At 37.9% G+C, this 23,918-nt stretch overlaps 1 protein-coding gene across 5 annotated transcripts in view; it reads left to right on the top strand.

Annotated features, from left to right (window-relative positions):
- Positions 1 to 23,393, top strand: part of ZNF565 (zinc finger protein 565) — a 35,798-nt gene extending 12,405 nt beyond the window's left edge. For 3 of the 5 annotated variants that reach the window (XM_026010302.2, XM_026010300.2, XM_072755056.1), the window contains 5 exons: positions 1,794 to 1,880; positions 5,656 to 5,729; positions 12,437 to 12,563; positions 13,264 to 13,359; positions 19,658 to 23,393. In XM_026010302.2, coding sequence (XP_025866087.1) covers positions 5,721 to 5,729; positions 12,437 to 12,563; positions 13,264 to 13,359; positions 19,658 to 20,925 — 1,500 coding nt within the window. In that variant the 5' untranslated portion in view covers positions 1,794 to 1,880; positions 5,656 to 5,720 and the 3' untranslated portion in view covers positions 20,926 to 23,393. Of the gene's footprint in view, positions 1 to 1,793; positions 1,881 to 3,517; positions 3,587 to 5,655; positions 5,730 to 12,436; positions 12,564 to 13,263; positions 13,360 to 19,657 lie in introns of all 5 variants that reach the window. The other 2 variants (XM_072755115.1, XM_072755109.1) reach the window with 1 other exon arrangement.
- The last annotated feature ends 525 nt before the right edge of the window (positions 23,394 to 23,918 follow it).

The raw sequence follows: 23,918 nt of genomic DNA, 5'->3' as shown, positions 1-23,918 counted from the left end.
TTCTGTGTCTCTTATGAATTAAAAAAAAAAATCTTAAAACAAAAAATTGGGGGTGCCTGGCTGGCTCAGTTGGGAGAATATATGACTCTTGATTTCAGGTTTGTAAGTTCAAACCCCATTTTGGGCATAGAGATCACTTAAAACTTAAATAATAATAATTTAAAAATTAATACATAGTTATTGAAAAAACATGCACTTAAGTAAAACTAAGAACATCGAAGATCACAACCCAGAGATAACCAAAGTAATCTTTAAGGATAAAACTTACGAGACACTTTTCATCTAGTTTGTCTATAATGTCTATATTGATATAACTTTATGTTTTACAAATAGGACCACATGATGCCCAACTGTTTTGTAACCTGCTTTTTTAAGTTTAATCATATCTTAAACATTTTTGTGTTATTAACTATTACTACTAAATTTGTGAGTAATTAGAATTACTGTTTTATAGAAATTTTTCTTTTATTCAACCTTATCTGCTCTTGTCTTACTTAGAATACTAAATATCGCTGAAGAATCTATATCTCTCTCATTGTAATGATTTTTGGTTAATGTTTATACTGGAAAAATGTATGTTTATATCCATAAAATTCAACACAACATTTAAAATATAACATATAGGATAAGTTTCAAGTTACATCAGAAATACAATTAATAGGGCAGCCCGGGTGGCTCAGCGGTTTAGCGCCGTCTTCAGCCCAGGGGGTGACCCTGGAGACCCGGGATCAAGTCCCACGTCGGGCTCCCTGCATGGAGCCTGCTCCTCCCTCTGCCTGTGTCCCTGCCTCTCTCTATGTCTCTCGTGAATAAATAAATAAAATCTTTAAAAAAAAAAAGAAATACAATTAATAAAACATCAATCATGTAAATATTTTGACAGGTACATAGATTGGTGTGTTAACAAAAGGGATATGCAGGTGTTCATGGCACTCAAGACAAGTAGTTGTTAATAACTGGTGATAAAATGATGTTTTAAGAAATTTTCAACCTATACAATAGTTTATTATATGTAGGTATTTTGTTGTATTTAATTATGTTTTAGGAAATTATTTGTGGGCTTTGTATTAAAATGTGATGCATTATATTTTTCACATTTTAAATAATGGGGAAAAAGGCTCTGGCTAGAGTTTTTACACAGAATGATGGCTTTTTTCGGGAATATATTACTAATATTAAGGTGGAAGTATCTGTGTATGTCTAGTTCTCATGACCTGGCAACTTCTCCCAGTCCCTGTGTGATGTGGGACCCCTAGCCTCTACCTCCCTGCATGGAGCCTGCTCCTCCCTCTGCCTGTGTCTCTGCCTCTTTCTCTGTATCTCTCATGAATAAATAAATAAATAATTAAAAAAAAATAAAATAGGAACTGTACAAAGATTTGATGTTAGAAATCTAGAGAAGCATGATTTTGCTAGGTCAAGATCAACAGGTCCCATAATTTATAATCTGTGTTTTGGGGGGCCTTTTGTTTCACATCATGTGTTTGTGAAAAATCTTTTTTAGGTCTATAGAGTTGGAATTGAACCAGTTCTGACTCTGTTATTTCTGAAGCTTCCTCTGACTTTTTAAAAACGTGTTCTTTCTGGGTAGCCCGGGTGGCTCAGCAGTTTAGCGCCGCCTTCAGCCCAGGGTGTGATCCTGGAGTCCTGAGATAGAGTCCCACATCAAATCTTTGTACAGTTCCTTTATCTTATTTTTTTATTATCCAGGAAAACTGGATAATGGTGAAACAGTAGTAATTCAATGAATGTCTACCATATTGGCTAAGGCCCATTTCTTTTTCTATGTTTAGGAAGTTGCATCTGTAAATTAAGTGTGATTTCTTTTTGGAGCAAGGAGGATATCCTGGATTGAGGGTTGACAAGAGGTCTGTGCACAGGTGAGTGAGGAAACCAAGGAAAATGGAACATTTTCATGAGAAAGCTCACTTTTTTTTCTGTGGGAAGTCAGGAGCTTTAAGTTATTGTTTGAGAACAAGCCTCTCGAAGGCTCTAGAACTAATGGAGGAAATCAAACTCCTTCAGTATATAAGTTCCCAAAAGGACCTCACTATCACTCATGAATCACTCCATTCATATTTCCTTTTATAATTTACCCCCTAATGAAGAAGATATAAATTCTGTTATTTATGATTATAAACCATATACTTAGGGGGAAACTTGAAAATAGAGAAAAAACAAAGATTCTTTCCATAGATATACACCTAGAGACAAATGTTGAAAATGTAATTGAAAATCCTTTCAAAAAAAAAAAGAAAAGAAAATCCTTTCAGTTTGTCTTATGTACATACACACACTATGTGTATAGAACATATGTATGTTTTTCGTATAAAAAGAGGATTGCACTATACATACAGTTTCATTAGCTATCTTATTTAATATCTCAGCATCAACAACTATGTGTGTTGTTCATTTTATGGCAACAGTATTTCCATTGTGTGCATATACTGTAATTTATTTAACCAATCCTGCATTTATTTATTTTTATTATTTTTTTTTTTTAACCAATCCTGCTTCTAAATTCTCTGTTTCCAGTGTCAACAGTGTGTCCCTCACATAGCCCCCACACATTTTTTGGATAGTCTGAACTATGGGAATTACTTCATCGAAGGACATACCTACTTTAATTTCTGCTAGCATTGCCTTGTTGCAAGTCTAAAAAGCTATAGCCCACTGTGTGTGTGTGTGTGTGTGTGTGTGTGTGATGTGTAATGGTAATCTCAAGCACTAAAGTCTAAAACAGAACTCATAATTGATTTATTCAAACCCACTTACAGTTCTTTGTGTTAAAAAATGACAACTACATGCTTCTAGTTAAGCCAGACAGCTTAGTGACATCATGGCTTCTTCTTGTTTTTCTTTGCTTTTATACCTAAAATCAGCAAATCTTGTCAGCTCTACCATCAAAGAATATTGAATCTGGTCAGTTCTCATCACCTCCCCCATCACCACCCTAGTGCGAGCCACCCTCACCCCTGGCCTAGATTACTGCAGTATCACCTCCCTGCTTCCTCCCTTGTCTTCTTAGTTCACTTTCTATGGGTGATCCTTTTAAATGTAAGTAATATTATGCCATTCCTTGTTTTAAAACATTTTGGTGGCTTCTTATCTTACTAAAAAGTAAAAACCAAAGTTCTTACAGTGGTGCACAAGCCCCATGTGATCCAGCTTCCTGCTACCTCTCTTACCCAAATGAGCTTCTGAGCCTTTTTCTCTTCACTCCATTCCAGCCACCCTGGTCTCCTTTGTTATTAATCAAAGAAAGCCCACTTCTGCCTTGAGGCCTTTGCAATTGCTGTTCCCTATACTAGGAATGCTCTTCTCTTAGATATCCAAATTTTTCACTCCATTCAGTCTGTGCTTCCATATCAACTTCTCAATGAAAAGCCTTCTCCGACCACACTCCACTCCCCCGAAGCTCTTCTTAATTTTTCTCCATAGAACTTTGGCCAGCTGACATATCAATAGGAATATCAATATCAGTTTATCAATATATGTTATTGTCTCTTTCCATTAGAATGTGAGATCCACTGGGACAGGGACTGGATTTATTATCTTCCTTACACCTAGAACCATGCCAGTTGAGGTAGGAGCTCAGTAAATCTGAAAGAATTTTTGACTCCTCTCTCTTTCTTTGCTTCCATATCTAATCAGATGCCACAGCCTATTAATTGTACTTCTCTACCTCTTGAAATTATACCCTTCCTCTTTATTTCCACTCTCATTATCCTGGGTCAGGTTCTTTGCTTGCAGAAGTATAAGTACCTATCAATTGATCTCTCTGACTCCAATTTTACTCCTCTCCAATAAAAGAATCTGGCCATATTGGCCCTATTACTTCCCTCTGTAAATTCTTCAGTGGCCTTGCATTCATTACTGGGTGAAAAACAAACGTTTATACATGAAGTTAGTATTCATTGGACCCTTCTCATCCAGACACCATGGCAAGTGCCAGTCACAGCAATGATGAGACCTGGTCTTTGTCCTCATTGTTATCTTATTTTCATTCATTCACCTTCATTTTCCAATCCTTGATGTCATCTCCAGCATTATCTTCCTCTAGATTCTAGAACTAATTAAATTAAATTTAATTAAAAATTCAGGAAAAAAATTCAGTCCCTCAGTCATATTAGGCACTTTTTAAATGCTTAGTGCATGTGGCTGATAGCTACATTATTGACAGTACAGATACAAAGATTTCCATCGTTGCAGAAAGATTTATTGGACAGCATTGGTCTAAACCCTTCCCCAAACTATTCAAGTCATTGCAATTTACTCTCTGCTCCACAAATACACCATATACTTTTGGTCTACTGTTTTTTGTCACTGTTCTTCACAGATCAGAATCCTTCCCTGTAGTTTCCCTGCCTAATAAAATTCTCTGATTTTTAAGTCCCAATTCATATTTTATAACTTAAAGGACATTTTCCTTGACACCACTGCCATTGAGTAAGTTAGTCTTCCTTCTGACCCACCCACCCACAAACCATAGGAAGCTTCTTGATCTCTGATTAAAACCAGCCTTGCTACCCTCCTTAAAACTCCTGAGTTCTCATTGCTTTGAGATATAGGCCCTTTTCCACAGAACTCTAGCCTTAACGAACACCAGCCAGTAAGGAAGTGATGTTCTGCAGGAAAACAGGAAGGAAGGCTTAGATGGAAAATAAGGAGTGCTGGCCCAAGAAACTTCTAGAAATTGAGCTCCCATTCAGTTCAATACTCTGGATATGCAGGTACGCTTATAAGATACCTATTTACTGTGATTTTCTTGTTCCTGTCTGGTAAGTTCAGGCAGGGTTGGAGTCTTTGATGAAGCCTCTGGTGTAAGTGATGCTCCTTTCTGTACTTAGAAGGAGGAAGTAGTGGTAACTGGGTGGCTCAGTTGGTTAAGCATCTACCTTCAGCTCAGGTCATAATTCCAAGGTCCTGGGATCGAACCTCATATCAGACTTCCTGCTCAGCGGGGATTCTGCTTCTCCCTCTCCCTCTGCTGCTCCCCCTGCTTGTGCTCTCTTTCTCTGTTTCTCTCTCTGTCAAATAAGTAAAATCTTTAAAAAAAAAAAAAAAAAAAAAAAAGGAAGGAGGAAGTAGCTTCAGAGAAGTACCCAGGAGGTTTTTGCCTGTTGAGCCCAGAGAAGCTGGAAGACTTTGTTTAGGGATATCTTTTTCTCAAGGTTTGTCCTCCAAAGGTATACTGTGATGCAAAGCTCCTAACCTGTGGATACTGTCCTCATCCTCAGTGAATACAGTGAGCAAGTCTGAGTTTTGGTCCTTGTAGCAGCTGCAGAGGAAGATCAGCTTGGAATAGGTGGGAGCCATCTAGGCCCCATATAAAATATAGATTAGCATCAGCAAAATGGGGAACTGTTCAGGCCAGGATCCCTCCTGCTGAGGTGGTTGGATTCTTTGTGAATGCTGAAGCATATCTTTGTTGACTCCATCTTTTAGTTTCCCTAGAGTTTCGGGAGAGGTTGGGTTTTGTTGCCTCTATAGTTCTTGATATTAGTGTTGGGTGGTGGAACAAGGAGGAGGGCAAGGGAAACAGAGCAGGGACATTGGAAGTACAGTTGTTTTAAGGTCCTCTACTTAGGAGTGCTTAGGCAAGCTCAGTTTATGAGAGATTTTCCCTTTTTTCCCCCTACTCTGCTTTTTCAGGACTCTGCACTTGTCTAAGAGAAGAATCTAAAGAAATCAGAGCAGCTCAGGTAGTTCTAAAGGCCATGGCACAGGTAAGTTGAAATTCCCTCTCCTTGAAATAATCTCTCTTCCTTTCAAATCATGCAAACATTTGGGTTCTTTATCCTGAAACTTCCCTGTCTCACTGAGCCCCATTTTTGTTCCTAGTTCCACCATTCCAGAGATGAGTGATGGGTGCTCCACTTTCCTTAGTGGCTCACTCTTCTCCAACAGTGTAGACAGAGGGACACAGTGCTTTTACCATGGGAGCAGAAATATATTCTCTTAAGAGAAATATGAGAGCCCCCCTCTATCAAAACCATAGTTAAATAGGGCTAGAGATGAGATAACTTTGTTTGATCTTTTCCATTAATCTAGGTGGTTTCCTTCTATTTTTAAATGTTACCCCCTCTTTAAAAATCATAAAACATTTCATACTACCAAAGAATATATACAAAAACATATCCATAACAGGTATGTGCTGTAAAAAATGAGTAATGTGTACTCATTACCCAGATTAATATACCATCTAAGCAACCTGCATTCACTTCCCAATCATATCACTTCCCACATTGCATTACTGTTCCTACCAATGGTAATGGCTGCTTTCAATTTTGTGTCAATCAGTCCTTTGATGTTTATGATACACTTACCATATACGAATGCATACTAAGCATTATACTGTTGAGTTTTCTGTTTTAAAATTTTTGTACAGTTATCATACTCTATGTTTTTTACCATATTTTTTTCATTCAACACAGTGTGTTTTCAAATCATTCATGTTAAATTGTGTAGCACTAGATTAGCAATTCTCGAAGCATGTGACATCCTTTCAGGAGATAATAGTAACATGTTATTTGCCTTTTTCAATCACATTCTCCAATGAGTGTATAGTGGAGTTTCCTGGAAGCTATATGATATGTGTTATCCTGACAGATTGAATGCAGAAGTAGAAGTAAAAAATTTTTTATTCAGCCAGTCATTAAAGAGATTGCAAAAATATTAAAACAAAGCTATTAAATTTTTTGACAATATTTTTAAGATGTATATTATTTATGTTAATATATAACAGGTTTATTATTGGTTATTTAAATAAATTAATATTTTTAAATTTCTCACTTGTAATTTCTAATGTGGTAACTATTAATAGACATACCCAGCATTAACAGAAGTTCTTTGAAGTCCTTAATAAAATTTTTTAACAACTTTATTTATTATATATATATATATAATTTACATATGATACAATTCACCCATGTAAGTATAAAGTTCAATGTTTTTTAGTATACTTATAGAGTTATACAACCATCAGCACAATCTATTTTGGAACATTTTCATTACCCCAAAAAGAAGTGCCATTTGCATTAGCAGTCTCTCAGTTTCTTCTCCTCATCCACTGGCAACCACTAATTTACTTTCTGTCTCACAGATTTGCCTGTTCTGGATGTGTCATATGAATAGAATCTTACCATACCTGATTTTTTGTGCCTGGCTTTTTTCATGTAGTATGTTTTCAAGCTTAATCCATGTTGGAGCATTTATCAGTAGTTCATTCATTTTTATACCAAATGATATTCCATAGATATGTATATCCCACTTTTTTTTAAATTTTTATTTATTTATGATAGTCACAGAGAGAGAGAGAGAGAGGCAGAGACACAGGCAGAGGGAGAAGCAGGCTCCATGCACCGGGAGCCCGACGTGGGATTCGATCCCGGGTCTCCAGGATCGCGCCCTGGGCCAAAGACAGGCGCTAAACCGCTGCGCCACCCAGGGATCCCATATATTCCACATTTTATATTTTAATTCATCAACTTGTAGACATTTGGGTTATTTTTGCTTTTAGGATATCACAAATAACACTACTGTGAATATTAGTGTATACCAAGGTTCATGAGTTTCCATTTCTCTGTACCTACATAATTATTATTTTTTTATTTATTTATTCATGAGAGACACAGAGAGAGAGAGAGGCAGAGACACAGGCAGAGGGAGAAGCAGGCTCCATGCAGGGAGCCTGATGGGGGACTCGATCCTGGGTCTCCAGGATCAGGCCCTGGGCCAAAGGCGGCGCTAAACCGCCGAGCCACCCAGGCTTCCCCTATTTTTAATGTTTTGAGAAACTGTCAATACTATTTTCCAACATGGCTGCCCCATTTTACATTCCTGGAGCATTGTAAGAGGGTTCTGATTTCTCTACATCCTCACAAACGTGTTATTTTGGTTTTTTGGTAATAGTCATCCTAAAGGATGTGAAATGACCTCTTATTATGGGTTTGATTTGCATTTCCCTATTAGTGGTATTGAACATCTTTTCATATGCTTGTACATTTGTAGATCTTTAGAGAAACACTACTCAAAATCTTTGCTTAGTTTCTAATTGTTTTGTCTTTTTTATTATTGAATTGTAAGAGTTCTTTATGTATTCCGGACACAAGTTCCTTGTCAGATATAAAATTTGCAAATATTTTCTCCCAGTTTTGTGATTTGATTGTTTTTCTTTCTTTTTTTTTTTTTTACTTTATTTTTTTTTAATTTTTATTTATTTATGATAGTCACAGAGAGAGAGAGAGAGAGAGAGAGAGGCAGAGACACAGGCAGAGGGAGAAGCCCGATGTGGGATTCGATCCCGGGTCTCCAGGATCGCGCCCTGGGCCAAAGGCAGGCGCCAAACCGCTGCGCCACCCAGGGATCCCTTCTTTCTTTTTATTATTTTTTTATTTTTTATTTTTTAAAGATTTTATTTATTTATTCATAGGCACAGAGAGAGAGGGGCAGAGACACAGACAGAGGGAGAAGCAGGCTCTATGCAGGGAGCCTGATGTGGGACTCGATCCCAGGTCTCCAGGATCACACCCCAGGCTGCAGGCGGCGCCAAACCCCTGCGCCACCGAGGCTGCCCCCTTCTTTCTTTTTAATTAAGGGAGAGGGGTGGGTGAGGACTGAAGGAGAGAGAAAAAATCTTAAGCAAACCACCCAGCACAAAGCCCAAAATGGAGCTTGATCTCACAACCCTGAGATCATGACCTGAGCTAAAATCAAGAGGCAGATGCTTAACCAATTGAGCCACTCAAGCACCCAGCATTTTTACTTTCTTAATGGAATTATTTGTAGCACAAACATTTTTAGTTTTGATTAAGTTTATTTTAGCTTTTTGTCCTATATAATGCCATATATAAGAAACCACTGCCTGACCAAGGTCATAAAGTTATACTACTATATTTTCTTCTAAGAGTTGTAGTTTTAGCTCTATAACTTTACATGTAAGTTCTACCACCTATTTTGAATTAATTTTTATATATGTATGAGGTAGAGTCCAACTTCATTCTTTGCATATGAATATCCATTTTGTTTTAAAAACTGATTTTTCCCTATTGAATTGTCTTAGTTTACTTAACTTAGTATGTGGTAGTCCTTGGGGAACTGAGCAGCATCTTTCTCCAGAACAGTTTTGCACCAATGAGTGTTCTCAAACTTGGCACACTAATTTTTCACATGGGATTTCCCCCAAGTGCATGAATAATATTGCTTTAAATTCCAGGCTTGGAATACTCTCAAACCTTGAGAGTAGGGTTTGTAGATTGGCAAGGGAAATTACTGTTAGTAGTAATAGTGATATCATTAATGATAATCCTTTTTTCCCACCTGGAATGCAGAAGGTTCCTTGTTACTTTTTTCGAACAAGGTTTTCATTCAAGCCCAACATTTTACTGAGAGGGTAGCTCTTCTAGGATCCCAGCTTTAAAGTGAGGGTCATGGATTCTTACCCCATTTCGTATGTTTCTTAGGCCACATACTGAGGTTAATCTCCAAAATGTTTTACTTTAGAGTGGCTCCTGCTAACATATTTGCTTATCTCTCTGTGTTCAATTTCATGTGTGTGTGATGTGTATTTTTCTCATGTTGTTAGCTCTGAGATTTAATTTTCCTTACCTTCCTGGGAGCTTAGAGAAGCATTAAATAGGTGTTATAATTTTTCCAATGCCTAGGTGTTTGCAGTAGAAGCCTCCCTCACCCTTGCAGTATAAACATGGTCAGAGCTGGAATGGTTGGTCTTGGTTTCAGTGTGTGGTGACATCTCCTTCTTTATAAGGCCTTCAGGATGGGGACTGTGATTGGGAACTTAAATTACAGAAAGTTCTTTGGTCTTGCAAGGGAATATATGAGAAACAACCATAAAATGGTCATTTTTGAGGTTGAACAATATGTGTTGATTGTGGGTCAAATTTATGTGACTAAGGTACACCTTCTATCAGCTTTCTTATTTCAGGAACAAGGAGAATTAGTGAAGAATGATAAAATAAACATTAAAGATTTTGCAAATCTTGTTTAAGGTAGATGCTCCTAAATAAGAGGATGATTATATCTAATAGGATATAAGATGCATTGTTATACAAAGATAAAAATCCCTGTGTTTCCTATAAAATTTGCCATAACAGAATATATGCTCATGATATCTAACCAACTGCTTTTCATTGGAGACCCTGTCGGCATTCTCAGCAGTTCTTTATTGTATGGAACTGTCCTGGGTATGTGGCCCAGATAAATCAGGACACTTAACATTCCTGATGCAAGACACTAAATGCCAGCAGCACACTGCCCCCAACCCCAGCCAACCTCCCTCAGCATTGTGACAACTAGACCATATCCTGCATGATCCCAAATGCCTGAAGTGGAAGATATAACCCGGATTGAGATCCTCAAATTAATTATGAACCTGAGTCTTCAGGATAGTTTTAAAACTTCTATAAATCGTATATTTTAAGAGAGTTTAATAAGACATTTTGGATTCTATCTTTTTCATTATCTCCATGGAGAAATGGTAAAGGACTCATTTTTAAAGACTTTACTTTAAAGGCTCTTGTTTACTTGTATTTTGTCTATGGTATTTTATTTGTACGATCCCACTTACCTAGATTTTGCTCATTCCCAGACCCATGTAGAAAATAGAAGAAGGAGTCCTACTATATGAAAGAGGTTTTAGCTCTAGCTTCAGGAATATTCAAAAGCATGTAGGCCTCTAGTCAAATAAAAGTGCTTATTATACTACCTTCATGGCATTGGCATTCCACCCTAGCTTACTTTTTTTTTTTAATTTTTATTTATTTATGACAGTCACACAGAGAGAGAGAGGCAGAGACACAGGCAGAGGGAGAAGCAGGCTCCATGCACTGGGAGCCCGATGTGGGATTCGATCCCAGGTCTCCAGGATCGCGCCCTGGGCCAAAGGCAGGCACTAAACTGCTGCGCCACCCAGGGATCCCTCACCCCAGCTTGCTGGATCACCTCCTTCCTACAGCGCCACTCTCCATCTCCTCTCTTTCGATCTTTCAGACATTTTCCTGGATGAGTCGGGTTGTTAACATCTGAACATGCTCATCAATTTTAACCTCATTTATTTTTTTAAAATATTTTATTTATTTATTCATGAGAAACAGAGAGAGAGAGAGGGAGAGGCAGAGACACAGGCACAGAGAGAAGCAGGCTCCATGCAGGGAGCCTGACGTGGGACTTGATCCCAGGTCTCCAGGATCACACCCTGGGCTGAAGGCAGATGCTCAACCGCTGAGCCGCTCAGGTGTCCCTTAACCTCATTTAAAACGGTACAGCCAGTCATTATGTACCTCCATATGGATGCAATACGAAGTACACAGCACCACTTCTGACATATTCCTGCCCCTCCAAAAAAAAGAAATGTGAATCAGGCCTCCAGATCTGACTCCCTCTTCACAGAAAGTATAGAAGTAAAGCAACGTCTTAAACTATTCCATGAAGATGCGAAAGCCAACAATATGGGAGATTCTACTGATTCAAATATTTTTTTAATAAATAAAGAGCAATTGGAACGCCTGGGTGGCTTAGCAGTTGAGTGTCTGCCTTCAACCCAGGGCGTGATCCTGGAGACCCAGGATCAAGTCCTACATCGGACTCCCTGCATGGAGCTTGCTCTTCCCTCTGCCTCTGCCCGTGTCTCTGCCTTTCTCTCTGTGTCTCTCATGAATAAATAAATAAATAAAATCTTTAAAATAAACAAAACAAATAGCAATAAAAATTTTTTCTGGGGCCTCTTTACAGATTCTAGAGACTTAAGGAAACCTATCCATTAAATGCAATGTGTAGATTTAATTTAAATCTTGATTTGCACAAACCAGCCATAAAAAATCACTTTTAGAAGATTGAGGCAATCTAAAATTTGATCTGGTTGTTAGGAAATTATTAATTTTATTAAGTATAATAATGATATTCTGGTTGTTATGCTTTTTTTTAAGATTTTTTTGAATTTATTTATTTATGAGAGACACAGAGAGAGAGAGGCAGAGACATAGGCACAGGGAGAAGCAGTCTTCTCGCAGGGAGTCTGGTCCAGGACTCATCCCCAGACCTGGGATCATGCCCTGAGCCAAAGGCAGACGCTCAACGCCTGAGCCACCCAGGCGTCCCTGGCTGTTATGCTTTTAAAAAAAAAAAAAAAAAAAAGCTGATCTGTCAAATACTAAAATATTTATGGGTAAAATACTATGATGTTTGGTATTTGGTCTGTGGGATCTGCCTCGAAATATACCAGTGGTAAAAAAAAAAGAAGAAGAAGAAGAAATAAAACAAGATTTGCAAAATCATGTTAATTGTCAAAGCAGAGTGATGGATTCATGGAGATCATTATCCTACTCTGAATACTTTGTTGTATTTTGAAATTTTTTGTAATAAATAAAAAAATAAAAGTCCTTTCATTTACTAGTAATGCATGGGTTTATTATTTCAGGGATTGGTAACATTCAGGGATGTGGCCATAGAGTTCTCTCAGGAAGAATGGAAGTGCCTGGAACCTGCACAGAGAGACTTGTACAAGGATGTGACTCTGGAGAACTTCAGTAACTTGGTCTCACTAGGTAAGGATGCAGGTTCCCAGGACATACAACATAAGGAAGTTGTTACCACCTCTGGTAAAGGGAGAAAACTGCACTGGACAATGGTGAGAGCTGGAGTCATGGAGAAGGGCCCAGCTAGCAGCAATAGTAGCAACTTGCAGAACTCCTTGGTCAGAGGAGGGAGGGAGAGGGATAAATACCATGAACTCTCTCATTCTACCCACTGGCTTCCTGCTGATTCTTTCCATATGCTAAACCCAATGAGAAACCTTGGAGCCAGAATAATACAGTCCTATCAGGTGAGCTGTCTGGGGCACAGAGCAGGACCAAGAACAGAGAGGAATGGCAGCAGGGAGGAGAGAGCAAATGAAGAATGATCACCATAGTTATCTACTCTAAATAATTCTAGACTAGCCTTCTGGAATTTCTGTTATCTTCATGATGAATGTTTCAGGACACTTAGAAGTTTCTGGCTGAATTTCTGTTCTCTGTTCCCAAGGGACTCGTTTGTGCTTTATGGAGTGGAAATGGGTAGTTCCATGGTCACCTCTGTCTTCCTATCCTTTGAACAAACTTTACTCCTCCTTCATTCCTTCCTTCATAATATCTCTCTTTCTTTCTTTTTTTTTTTTTTTTAATGTCTCTCTTTCTTGGTGACTAAGGGACTGGGTTTGAATTTTGGAACAGGACAATCATGCTCCATTTCTTTTCCTGTAAACAGGACTTTCCATTTCTAAGCCTGATGTCATTTCCTTATTGGAGCAAGGGAGAGAACCCTGGATGATTACAAATGATATGACAGGACTGTGGTGTCCAGGTGAGCAAGGGGTGATCCAGTGGGGGAGGACATTGGGAATAATAGCCAGTGGGTGTGTAAACTGATAGCAATAACTTAAGTTATTGTTGAGAAGCTTCCCTCCAAGCCATATAGAAAACTGTGGAACAAACAGCCTGAGACATGCAGACACAAAAGAGCAAAGATCTTGTCAGCATCCCTTGCCCTTACCCCCTATTAGTCCCTCCCTCTTCTTTCTTCTTGCATATTTTCCTCCCATTTCAAAAAGGGACATGCTCCCTTCTTCCCCAGTGGCTGCCTTTTTACTTATACTTTGGATCCTTTTTCCTGCAAGTAACTTTATACCTTAAAAACTTTTCTGGCAGCCCTGGTGGCTCAACGGTTTAGTGCTGCCTTCAGCCAGGGGCGTGATCATGGAGGCCTGGAGCCTGCTTCTCCCTCTGCCTGTGTCTCTGCCTCTCTCTCTCTCTGTGTCTCTCGTGAATAAATAAATAAAATCTAAAAAAAACAAAACTTATTTTGTTTTGTTTTTATCAAACAGCTCACTTTACCCAATTAAGCAATTCATTAATTCCCAAATGTTTGGGAGAGAAGATTGTGTAGTGGCTAAGGGCGCTGACTTGGGAATCAGACTGAGCTCAAATCTTGTGTCTGCCAATTACTAGATTTGTGAGTTTAGATAAATTGCTTAAAATCTCTGTGCTTCAGTTTTCTCCTCTGCAAATGAGATAAAAACGGAGCCTTCCTCATATAGTTATTGTTGTGATTGTTATAGGAATTAATAATGTGAAAATGCCCAAAACAATGGCAGGCAGTAGTGACCACTAAGTAAAGATTATCAAGTGTTATTAATTAGCATGTGCTGCACAATATTGGAATCTTTGAATACTTAATCTTTGAATACTTTGAATACCCTCTGCAACTTCTCTGTTATTGTTGTTTATTTTCATCTGGGATTATTTTTTCTCTATCTTAAAGAACATCTTTAAAATTTCCTTTTGTGTAGGTCTGCTCAACAAATTCTGTGGTTTTAATTGCATGAAAATGTCTTTTTTCTACCTTCTTTCTTGTAGGATATTTAAATGAGAATGGAATTCTGTATTAGCAGTAAATTTTCTGAGCCCCACGAACAAATCATACCACTGCCTTTTCTCTTCCAGTGTCGTCACTAATCAAGTTGTTCCAATTTCGCTAAATGTTCTCCACATATATTTAAAACTAGTATTCCTTGGGCAATATACTTGCCTTTCTGTTTACCTCTAACCCTTTTGATTATATTATTCAGAATCTTTGTGTCCTTTTCATTTTGTCTGTGCTGGTGCTATGAAATTCTGAGAGCTGTTTCTTGTACTATAAGTAATGTTAGTGCATTTTACACTTCTATAAAGATGAATTTTAGATCCTTGTTGCAAGCTGTACTTTCATCAGTATACCCCTTCCTTTATTATGTCACTTGGTGCTTTTAACCTTGAATTCTGTTTTTTTCTGATATTCCCCAAATGCCCTCTTTTTGTTGGATCAAAAATTATGACAACTTTGCTTATCCTTTTTTAAAAAATTATTGCCAGGCAGCCCAGGTGGCTCACTGGTTTAGCGCCGCCTTCAGCCCGGGGCGTGATCCTGGAGACTGGGGATCGAGTCCCACATCAGGCTCCCTGCATGGAGCCTGCTTCTCCCTCTGCCTGTGTCTCTGCGTCTCTCTCTCTCTCTCTCTCTCTCTCTCTCTCATGAATAAATGAATAAAATCTTTAAAAAAAAAAGAAAAATTTACTATGTGGTCCTCTACAAAAAAATTTATTGACTGTTGCCTAGATTCACCCTCACCCCAACCCACTCTGATTTCGTTTTAATGAATTCTACTTTCATACCATCATTGTTCTTATAATATTTCATAAATTTATAGTATGCATTATTCCTCACTAGCAATAAAGATGTAAGCCAGTCATCTGCATGCTATAGTCGGTGGGCCATCCAGCCTGCTGCCTGTTTTTTTATGGCCTATGAGCCTATCGAATTCTGTAAATGTCTTCGAAGGGGTGCATATACACAATTAAAATGATATGTGTGTGGATTGATGTTAATATTTGGCAGTAATAGCTATAGGAAACATTTCCAAAGATTAAATAAACATAAAATCTCATTACAGATCAGCACCAACAGATGAACACTTAGCATCAATTTTGATGCTGGAGAACACTAACCTTGAACTTGCCATATACCTGAACTAGCTTTAAATCACCAAGACATCTGCACTTCAGAGTTCAAAAACTGAGAACCAACCTTCTGACTTTTCTTTGTACTTTGACTCTAACCCACATTTCCATGGGAGAGTAGACTCCAAGGTTAAGATTGATCAGGTGTGGTAGATACATCAATAAAGTACTCAAGTTTTCTTTCTGTGTTTATTACTTTCCTGTGGCTTCTGTAACAAATTACCACAAACTTGGTGGCTTACAACAATACAAATTTATTATTTTACAGTTCTGGAGATTGGAAGTTCAAAATACATCTCAGTGAGCTAAAACCAAGATGTCTGCAGGGCTATATTCCTTTCTGCATCCTTTCTTTAGAAGGAGAACCTTTTTTTTTTTTTTTTTTTTTGCCTTTTCCAGCTTGCATTCCTTGGATCATACCCCCCTTCCATCTTCAAAGTCTGCAGGATAACATCTTCAAATTTCCCTCTCTGATTCTGACTCTCCTACTTCCCTCTTTCACTTAGAAGACCCTTGTGATTACAATGAGCCTACCCAGGTAATCCCTATCTCATGGTTAGCTGAGTAGCAGTCTTAATTCCCCTTTGCTGTGTACTATTCACAGGTTTCCACAATTGGGATGTGGACATCTTGGCCAGGGAGGGGGGTGGGCAGCAGCTACCACTCTGTATGTCAATTTGGTTTGGTGGTGGGGTTTTTTTTCCACTTTTAAAAAAATCATTTTATTTCTTTTTCCCATCACGGTAAGTGTACTCTTTAATCCCCATTCCGTATTTCTCCCATCCCTCCATCTACCTCACCATCTGGTAACCATTAGTTCTCTGTAATTAAGAGTCTGTTTCTTAGTTTGTCTCTCCCTTTTTTTTCTTTTGCTCATTTGTTTTCTTAAATTACACATGAGTGAGATCAAGATCATACAGTATTTGTCTCTGACTTATATTTCACTTAGCATTATATTCTCCAGCTCCATCCATGTTGTTGCAGACACCAAGATTTTATTCTTGTTTATGGCTGAATATTCCATGTGCATATGTACCATATCTTATTTATCCATTCAGCTATCAATGGAAACTTAGGTTGCTTCCATAGTTTGGCTAAATAATGCTACAATAATGTTAGGGTGCATGTATCCCTTTGAATTAGTGTTTTTGTGTTTTGGGGGTAAGTACCCAGTAGTGTGATTCCTGGATCATAGAGTAATCCCATTTTTAATTTTTTTAAAGAGTTCTTTTTTAAGATTTTATTTATTTATTCATGAGAAAGAGAGAGAGAGAGAGAGAGAGAGAGAGAGAGGCGCAGAGACACAGGCAGAGGGAGAAGCAGGCTCCATGCAGGGAGCCCAATGTGGGACTCTATCCCTGGTCTCCAGGATCACACCCTGGGCTGAAGGCGACACTAAACTGCTGAGCCACCTGGGCTGCCCCACTTTTAATTTTTTGAGGAACTTCCATACTCCAACCCCACAAGGGCTACACCAATGTGTATTCTCACCAACAGTGCACAAGGTTCCCTTTCCTTCTCATCCTTGCTAATATTTGTTTCTTGTGTTTCTTATTTTAGCCATTCTGACAGGTGTGAGGTGATATCTCATTGTGGTTTTGATTTGCATTTCCCTAACGATAAGTGATTTTGAGCATCTTTTCATGTATTTGTTGGCCATCTGTATCTCTTCTTTGGAGAAATGTCTCCAGGGATCCCTGGGTGGCTTTCTCCTAGTATTTATATGGTTTCTATTTTCTCTTAATGTTAAAACTATTTGGAGTTTATTCTGGTATATAGTGGCGTAATATATGGTTACATTTTTATCGTTTTCTAAATGAGTATCCAGTTGCCCCAACATTATTTCTTACAAAAATTATTCTTTTTTCCTTTGAAATACCACCTTTATAATAAATTCAATTTCCATATAAACTTCAGTCCTATCCTGGCCTTTTATTGTGCTCTATTGGTCTGTTTCTAGAATCCAATATTTATTTATCAAACAACCCATTATTAAAATTTTTTTTATATTCTAGGGTTTGGTTATAATAGCTAGGAAGAAAGGGCATATTTTTGGGATGCCTGGATGGCTCAGTCAGTTGAGTGTCAACTCTTTTTTTTGTTTGTTTTTTGAGTGTCAACTCTTGATCTCAGCTGAGGTTTTGATCTCATGGTTGTGAGTTCGAGCCCTGCATTGGGCTTCACGCTGGGCATGGAGCCTTTAAAAAAAAAAAAAAAAGGAAAGAAAGAAAGGCTATATTTCTACCTTTCGGGAGACTTAGGAGAAACAAAACGAAAGGTCAACAGAAGAATAACTAGATGAAAATCTAATTACAACTGATTAAAAGTGTTATGAAGACCAGGTGCAAGAGATGGAAGAAAGAATCAGGCTGAAATCTTTTCCAAAAATGTGAGTTTTAATCTGAGACTTGAAGGATGAGAAAAGCAGTCATTTAAAAAAAAAAAAAAAAAAAGCAGTCATACAAAGAGCCCAGGACAGGATTCCTGCTAGATGGAAGAACTTGATGAGAGATCTAGGATGGAAAAGACCTACATTTATTTTAGAAAGCTTGTGGCTGGGGATCCCTGGGTGGCTCGGTGGTTTGGCGCCTGCCTTTGGCCCAGGGTGCGATCCTGGAGTACCGGGATCGAGTCCCACGTCAGGCTCCCGGCATGGAGCCTGCTTCTCCCTCCTCCTGTGTCTCTGCCTCTCTCTGTGTGTGTGTCTATCATACCTAATAAATAAATAAATCTTTAAAAAAAAAAAAAGAAAGCTTGTGGCTTAATACACAAGGAGCAAAGAAGAGAGTGTTCAATATGAAGATGCGTTGTCCTTGGCTAAAAGAAAATAACAACAAAGATAGGCAGGGACTCGCTTTGCCAAGAGCCTGTGAACCATGGCAATGACTTTGGAATTTATTGGAATTTTTCCAGTGACTTTGGAAGTGCAATGAGGCTAGGAAAAATTTTAAGCAGGGATTTTCATTTTTATTGGCATTAACATCATGTGCTGGAAAGTGTTTAAGAACATAAATGCTGGGGCGCCTGAGTGGCTCAGTCCAACTCTTGGTTTTGGCTCAGGTCATGATATTAGGGTCATGAGATCCAGCCCCAATTGGGCTCTGCACTCAGTGGAGCATCTATTTTGAGATTCTCTCCTGCCCCTTCTTCCATTTTGTCTCTCTGTCTCTTTCTCTCTAACATTAATAAATCTTTAAAAAAAAATAGATGCTTTGTTTATATGAAGTGTCCAGAAACTGGCAAATTTATAGAGACAGAGTTAATGGTTCTCCACCATTAGTGATTGGTGGGGGATAGAGGGAATGGAGAGTGTTGAATGACTCATTAATGGGCACAAGGTTTCTATTTGGAGTGATAAGAATGTTCTAGAACTAGATAGTGGTAATAGTTGCATGACATTGGGAAGTATCACAAACTACTAAATTGTAGTCTTTAAAATGGAGGGGATTTGTATTTTATGAATTTTATCTCAATTGAAATATATATGTATTTAATATATATATCTAAGTATATATAGATATGTATATACAGGCAGGCATATGCAGAACAAGCATACCTTGGACAAGCAACCTTGTCTGTACTCCTTAGATTTTGATTCAGTCTAGGGTGGTCTTAGACATTTATATTATTAACAGTCTTCTCGAATGATTCTAATCTTTATAAAAATTGAGAAACCCCAGCTTATTTTCTTTTCTTTTCTTGCTCCTTTCTGGCACCATATGAGCTCTCATCATATTTGTGCTTTCATGTACTCTCTAGAAATTGCACAGCAGGGATCCCTGGGTGGCTCAGCGGTTTGGCGCCTGCCTTTGGCCCAGGGCGCGATCCTGGAGTCCCGGGATCGAGTCCCGCATCGGGCTCCCGGCATGGAGCCTGCTTCTCCCTCCTCCTGTGTCTCTGCCTCTCTCTCTCTATCATAAATGAATAAATCTTTAAAAAAAAAAAAAAGAAATTGCACAGCAATATTTGAGACTTAAATAAGCCATTCACTTTTTTTTTTAAGCCATTCACTTTTTAAGGTGATTTTCATTTTGTCTCTCTAGTCTGCTATAGAATTTTTTATTTCTCTTAAAAGAATAAAACTGTATTTCTTTTTTCTTTTTCAGAGCTGGAGTCCAGATGTGAGAAATTTCCACAAAAAGATATTTCTGAAGTAGAGTCATTCAATTGGGAGATAGTAGAAAGCCTTAAACGCTGTGATTTTGATGGCTCCGGTTTAAGAGATGACTGGGAATACAAAGGCCAATTTGAAAGACAACGAGTAACTCAGGAATGCTGTTTCAAGCAAGTAAAAGTCACGTATGAAAACATTCCCACTTTTGAGCATACATCTCTCACTTTACATCAGAACAATGAGATTGGTGAGAAACTGATTGAATGTAATGAATGTGGGAAAGCATTTAGCCGTGGCTCACACCTGATTCAGCATCAGAAAACTCATACTGGTGAAAAACCCTTTGAATGTAAGGAATGTGGGAAGGCCTTTAGTCGTGCCTCACACCTTGTTCAGCATCAGAGAATTCATACAGGTGAGAAGCCTTATGACTGTAAGGAATGTGGGAAGGCCTTTGGCCGTACTTCAGAACTTATTCTGCATCAAAGACTTCATACTGGTGTCAAACCCTATGACTGTAAAGAATGTGGGAAGACCTTTAGACAGCATTCACAACTTATTCTGCATCAAAGAACTCACACAGGTGAGAAACCCTATGTATGTAAAGACTGTGGGAAGGCTTTTATTCGTGGCTCACAACTTACTGTTCATCGGAGAATTCATACAGGTGCTAGACCCTATCAGTGTAAAGACTGTGGGAAAGCCTTTAGACAGCATTCACAGCTTACTGTCCACCAGAGGATTCATACTGGTGAGAAACCCTATGAGTGTAAGGAATGTGGGAAGGGCTTCATTCATAGTTCAGAAGTTACTCGACATCAAAGAATTCATTCTGGGGAGAAACCCTATGAATGTAAGGAATGTGGGAAGGCCTTTAGACAACACGCACAGCTTACACGACATCAGAGAGTTCATACAGGTGACAGACCTTATGAATGTAAGGACTGTGGGAAGGCATTTAGTCGTAGTTCATACCTTATTCAACATCAAAGAATTCATACAGGTGACAAACCCTATGAATGTAAGGAATGTGGGAAAGCCTTTATTCGTGTTTCACAACTGACTCATCATCAGCGAATTCATACTTGTGAGAAACCCTATCAATGTAGGGAATGTGGAATGGCCTTTATTCGTAGTTCACAACTTACTGAACATCAGAGAATTCATCCTGGGATCAAACCTTACGAATGTAGAGAATGTGGGCAGGCCTTTATTCTTGGCTCACAGCTCATCGAACACTACAGAATTCACACTGGTTAAAAAGCCTTGAATGTTAGGGGTATAGGAGCCTTTATATGGAGTTCACACCTGACTCAGTATTAGATAATGTATATGTAATGTAATTAATGTGAAAACCTTCACTTGTCACTTCCATTATGGAATATCAGATAACTCATACCAGAAGAAAATTCAATAAATGTGGGAATTCTTTTTGCCTCACACTCACTACTTACTAAGCATCAGAAAACTTATGCCGAAAAAAATATTAATATGAATATGGAAAACCTTTTTATTACCACTCAAAATGTGTTAAACTTCTGAGAATTCCTAATAGAAAATGACCTTATTAAGGTATTTTGTGAATGTGCCTTTTACCATGACCTACATCTTACTTAACATTATCTCAATTCTACCAGTTACTGACTATAGAGCATTAGATAAATAATACAGTCTTCCTGTTCCTCAATTTATTTTTAAGCAGTGACCATTTTACTTACCTAATAGAGTTTTCCTGATGACTATCAGATATTTTATATAAAGCCTGTGTTCAATAAATTTTAGTTACCATTCTTAATTAATAACAGTATTTATGTTGAGTTCCTGTGAGAAGGGGGCCTTATGAATGCATCAAATATCAAAAAAGCCTTCGTAACCACTTATTATGAAACTTCATTCTAGAAAACAGTAGTCACGTATAATTATCATGAGGTCTTCATGATATTTAAAGCTAGAAAGTCACAAGATTAGAAATTAACAGAAGAGTAGCCAAAAGAAATCTACCCATTTAGAAATCTAAAGCAACCTTCAAATATAACTTCAAAAGCAATAGAAAAAATTCTACACATCAAAACCAGTTCAGTATAGCCAAAGCCATGTTCCTGTCAACCTAAGGATTGAAGATGGGGGCTTTTGTTCTCCAAATGTGGATCTCCAGCTCCTACGCATTGCCGGTTACATACTAAGCACATTGAATGAATGGTCAACTCTAAAAATTAGAGGACAATTACCACATAAACCCAAATCAACAGGAAGAACAATCATTAAAAACAAAAAATAATAAAATAGAAAACAACAGCAGGCTTAATATGACGATTGTTTATTTAGCAATATAAGATGGACAATTGGCAACCCTGATCTAGGAAAAAAAAAACATTTAGCATTACGAATAAGGAAGGGGTAGATATTTATTTTAAATAGCTACTATGCATGACTTTAATATATTTGGAAATTTAAGGAGAATGAATTTTTATAAAAATATCAAAGTTCAAGTAGATATGGAATACCTGAACAAATCAATGATTGGAGAAGGATATAAAAAGTCAGTCTGCCTCTTTAAGGAAAACTGTTTAACCTACTAACACTTTAAGGAACAGATAGATAGTCCCTGAGAGAAGCTTGTCAGTTTATTTTCAAGGCTAAATAAAATTATGATTTAAAAAAATTCAATAAGAATGGCTCCAAGAAACAAATTATAAATGATTATCATTTGTGAAACTAAATATGAATAAAATCCCCACTAATTGAATCCTGTCTCTTTAAAGTTCGAAGCTCATTTTAAATGTAATATCTAGAATTTCACCTGTTGTGGATTAATTGCATTTTCAGAATTTCGATATAACTCCAGATGACAATGATCAGAAAAAGAGCCCTGATCCAACCCCATTGATACCTCGATCAGAGCTTGTGAGTCTCAAGAAGCATCCCCTCAGTCCAGGCAAGTGTCTGGGGTAGAGGGCCTGTTGTGTCCCCAGGCCATCCATCTTCTCAGTAATCCTGAGTGTTCGCTAGGACACCTGTATTTTCTACATGTGTCACTGCCTACACCGGATTAGAAAGTAGTATTCTGTGTGTCATTCTTAAGTGGTTTAATGATTAGGATGACACTGAAGCTATGACACTAAAAACTCACTCTGAGGGACGCCTCAATGGCTCAGTGATTGGGCGTCTGCCTTTGGCTCAGGTCCTGATCCCATGATCTGGGATCGAGTCCCGCATCAGGCTCCTTGCAGGGAGCCTGCTTCTCCCTCTGCCTATGTCTCTGCCTCTGTCTCTCTTTGTGTCTCTCATGAATAAATAAAATATTTAAAAATAAATAAAAACTCACTCTGAATAGTTAAAACATATGCACAAGACAAATATTTTAAAGCTATGATTTGATAGACACAAGTCAATCTCCACACTATCTCTGCCCCTTCCCATCCTGTACTCTGTGTCCCTATCAGTATATCAAGTTCTTGTATATACTTCCTGATTTTTATGGTTGCCTAAGTGTAGATATGCACATAACACTGTTTATAAAAGTTTTTTACATAAATGGTAGCAAATTTCTATACTTGCTATTTTTGCTTATCCTTATACCTTGAAATTGGATATCAATACATAAATAGTTGCCTTATGCTTCCTTAACAGCTGCATAGTATGTGTTTCATAATTTATCCTGTCGATTTAGTTTTTTTCATTATTCTTTGCTTTCAAACAATCCTATAATAAATATCCTTGCATATAAATTATTTTGTATATGTGTGATATCTCTTTAAGGTAAATTCCTGAAAAGGAAGTGCTAAGTCAAAATGAATATACGGTTCTGAAACTTTCTGTTCACACAAAACCTTATAATATACCCCTAGTACCCCCATCACCAGCTAGAGTAATTATCAGCTCATGGCCATTCTTGTTTTATCTGTATTCCCACCCATTCCCCCACCTTCATATCAGCTTTGAAGTAAATCCCAGCTACATAATTTCATCCATAAATATTTTAGTATGTATCTCTAAAATACATCACAATTTGAGAAAATATTTTCAATCCTTTAAAAAAGAAAATGGCAGGGCACCTGAGTGGCTCAGTTTAACCAACTGAGGTGTCCAGCTCTTGATGGCAGCTCTGGTCTTGATCTCAAGGTCGTAGGTTTAGGCCCTGTGTTGGGTTCTATGCTGATGTGGAGTCTTCTTAAAAAACAAAACAAAAAAAGAGACAATACTGTCATTACAAATCCGATAATCAGTCTTCCAATTTCTAATTGTTTGATAAA

The sequence above is a fragment of the Vulpes vulpes genome, chromosome 1 (assembly GCF_048418805.1).
Source record: "Vulpes vulpes isolate BD-2025 chromosome 1, VulVul3, whole genome shotgun sequence".
Taxonomy (NCBI): domain Eukaryota; kingdom Metazoa; phylum Chordata; class Mammalia; order Carnivora; family Canidae; genus Vulpes; species Vulpes vulpes.
This window is presented reverse-complemented; position numbering and strand designations above follow the sequence as displayed.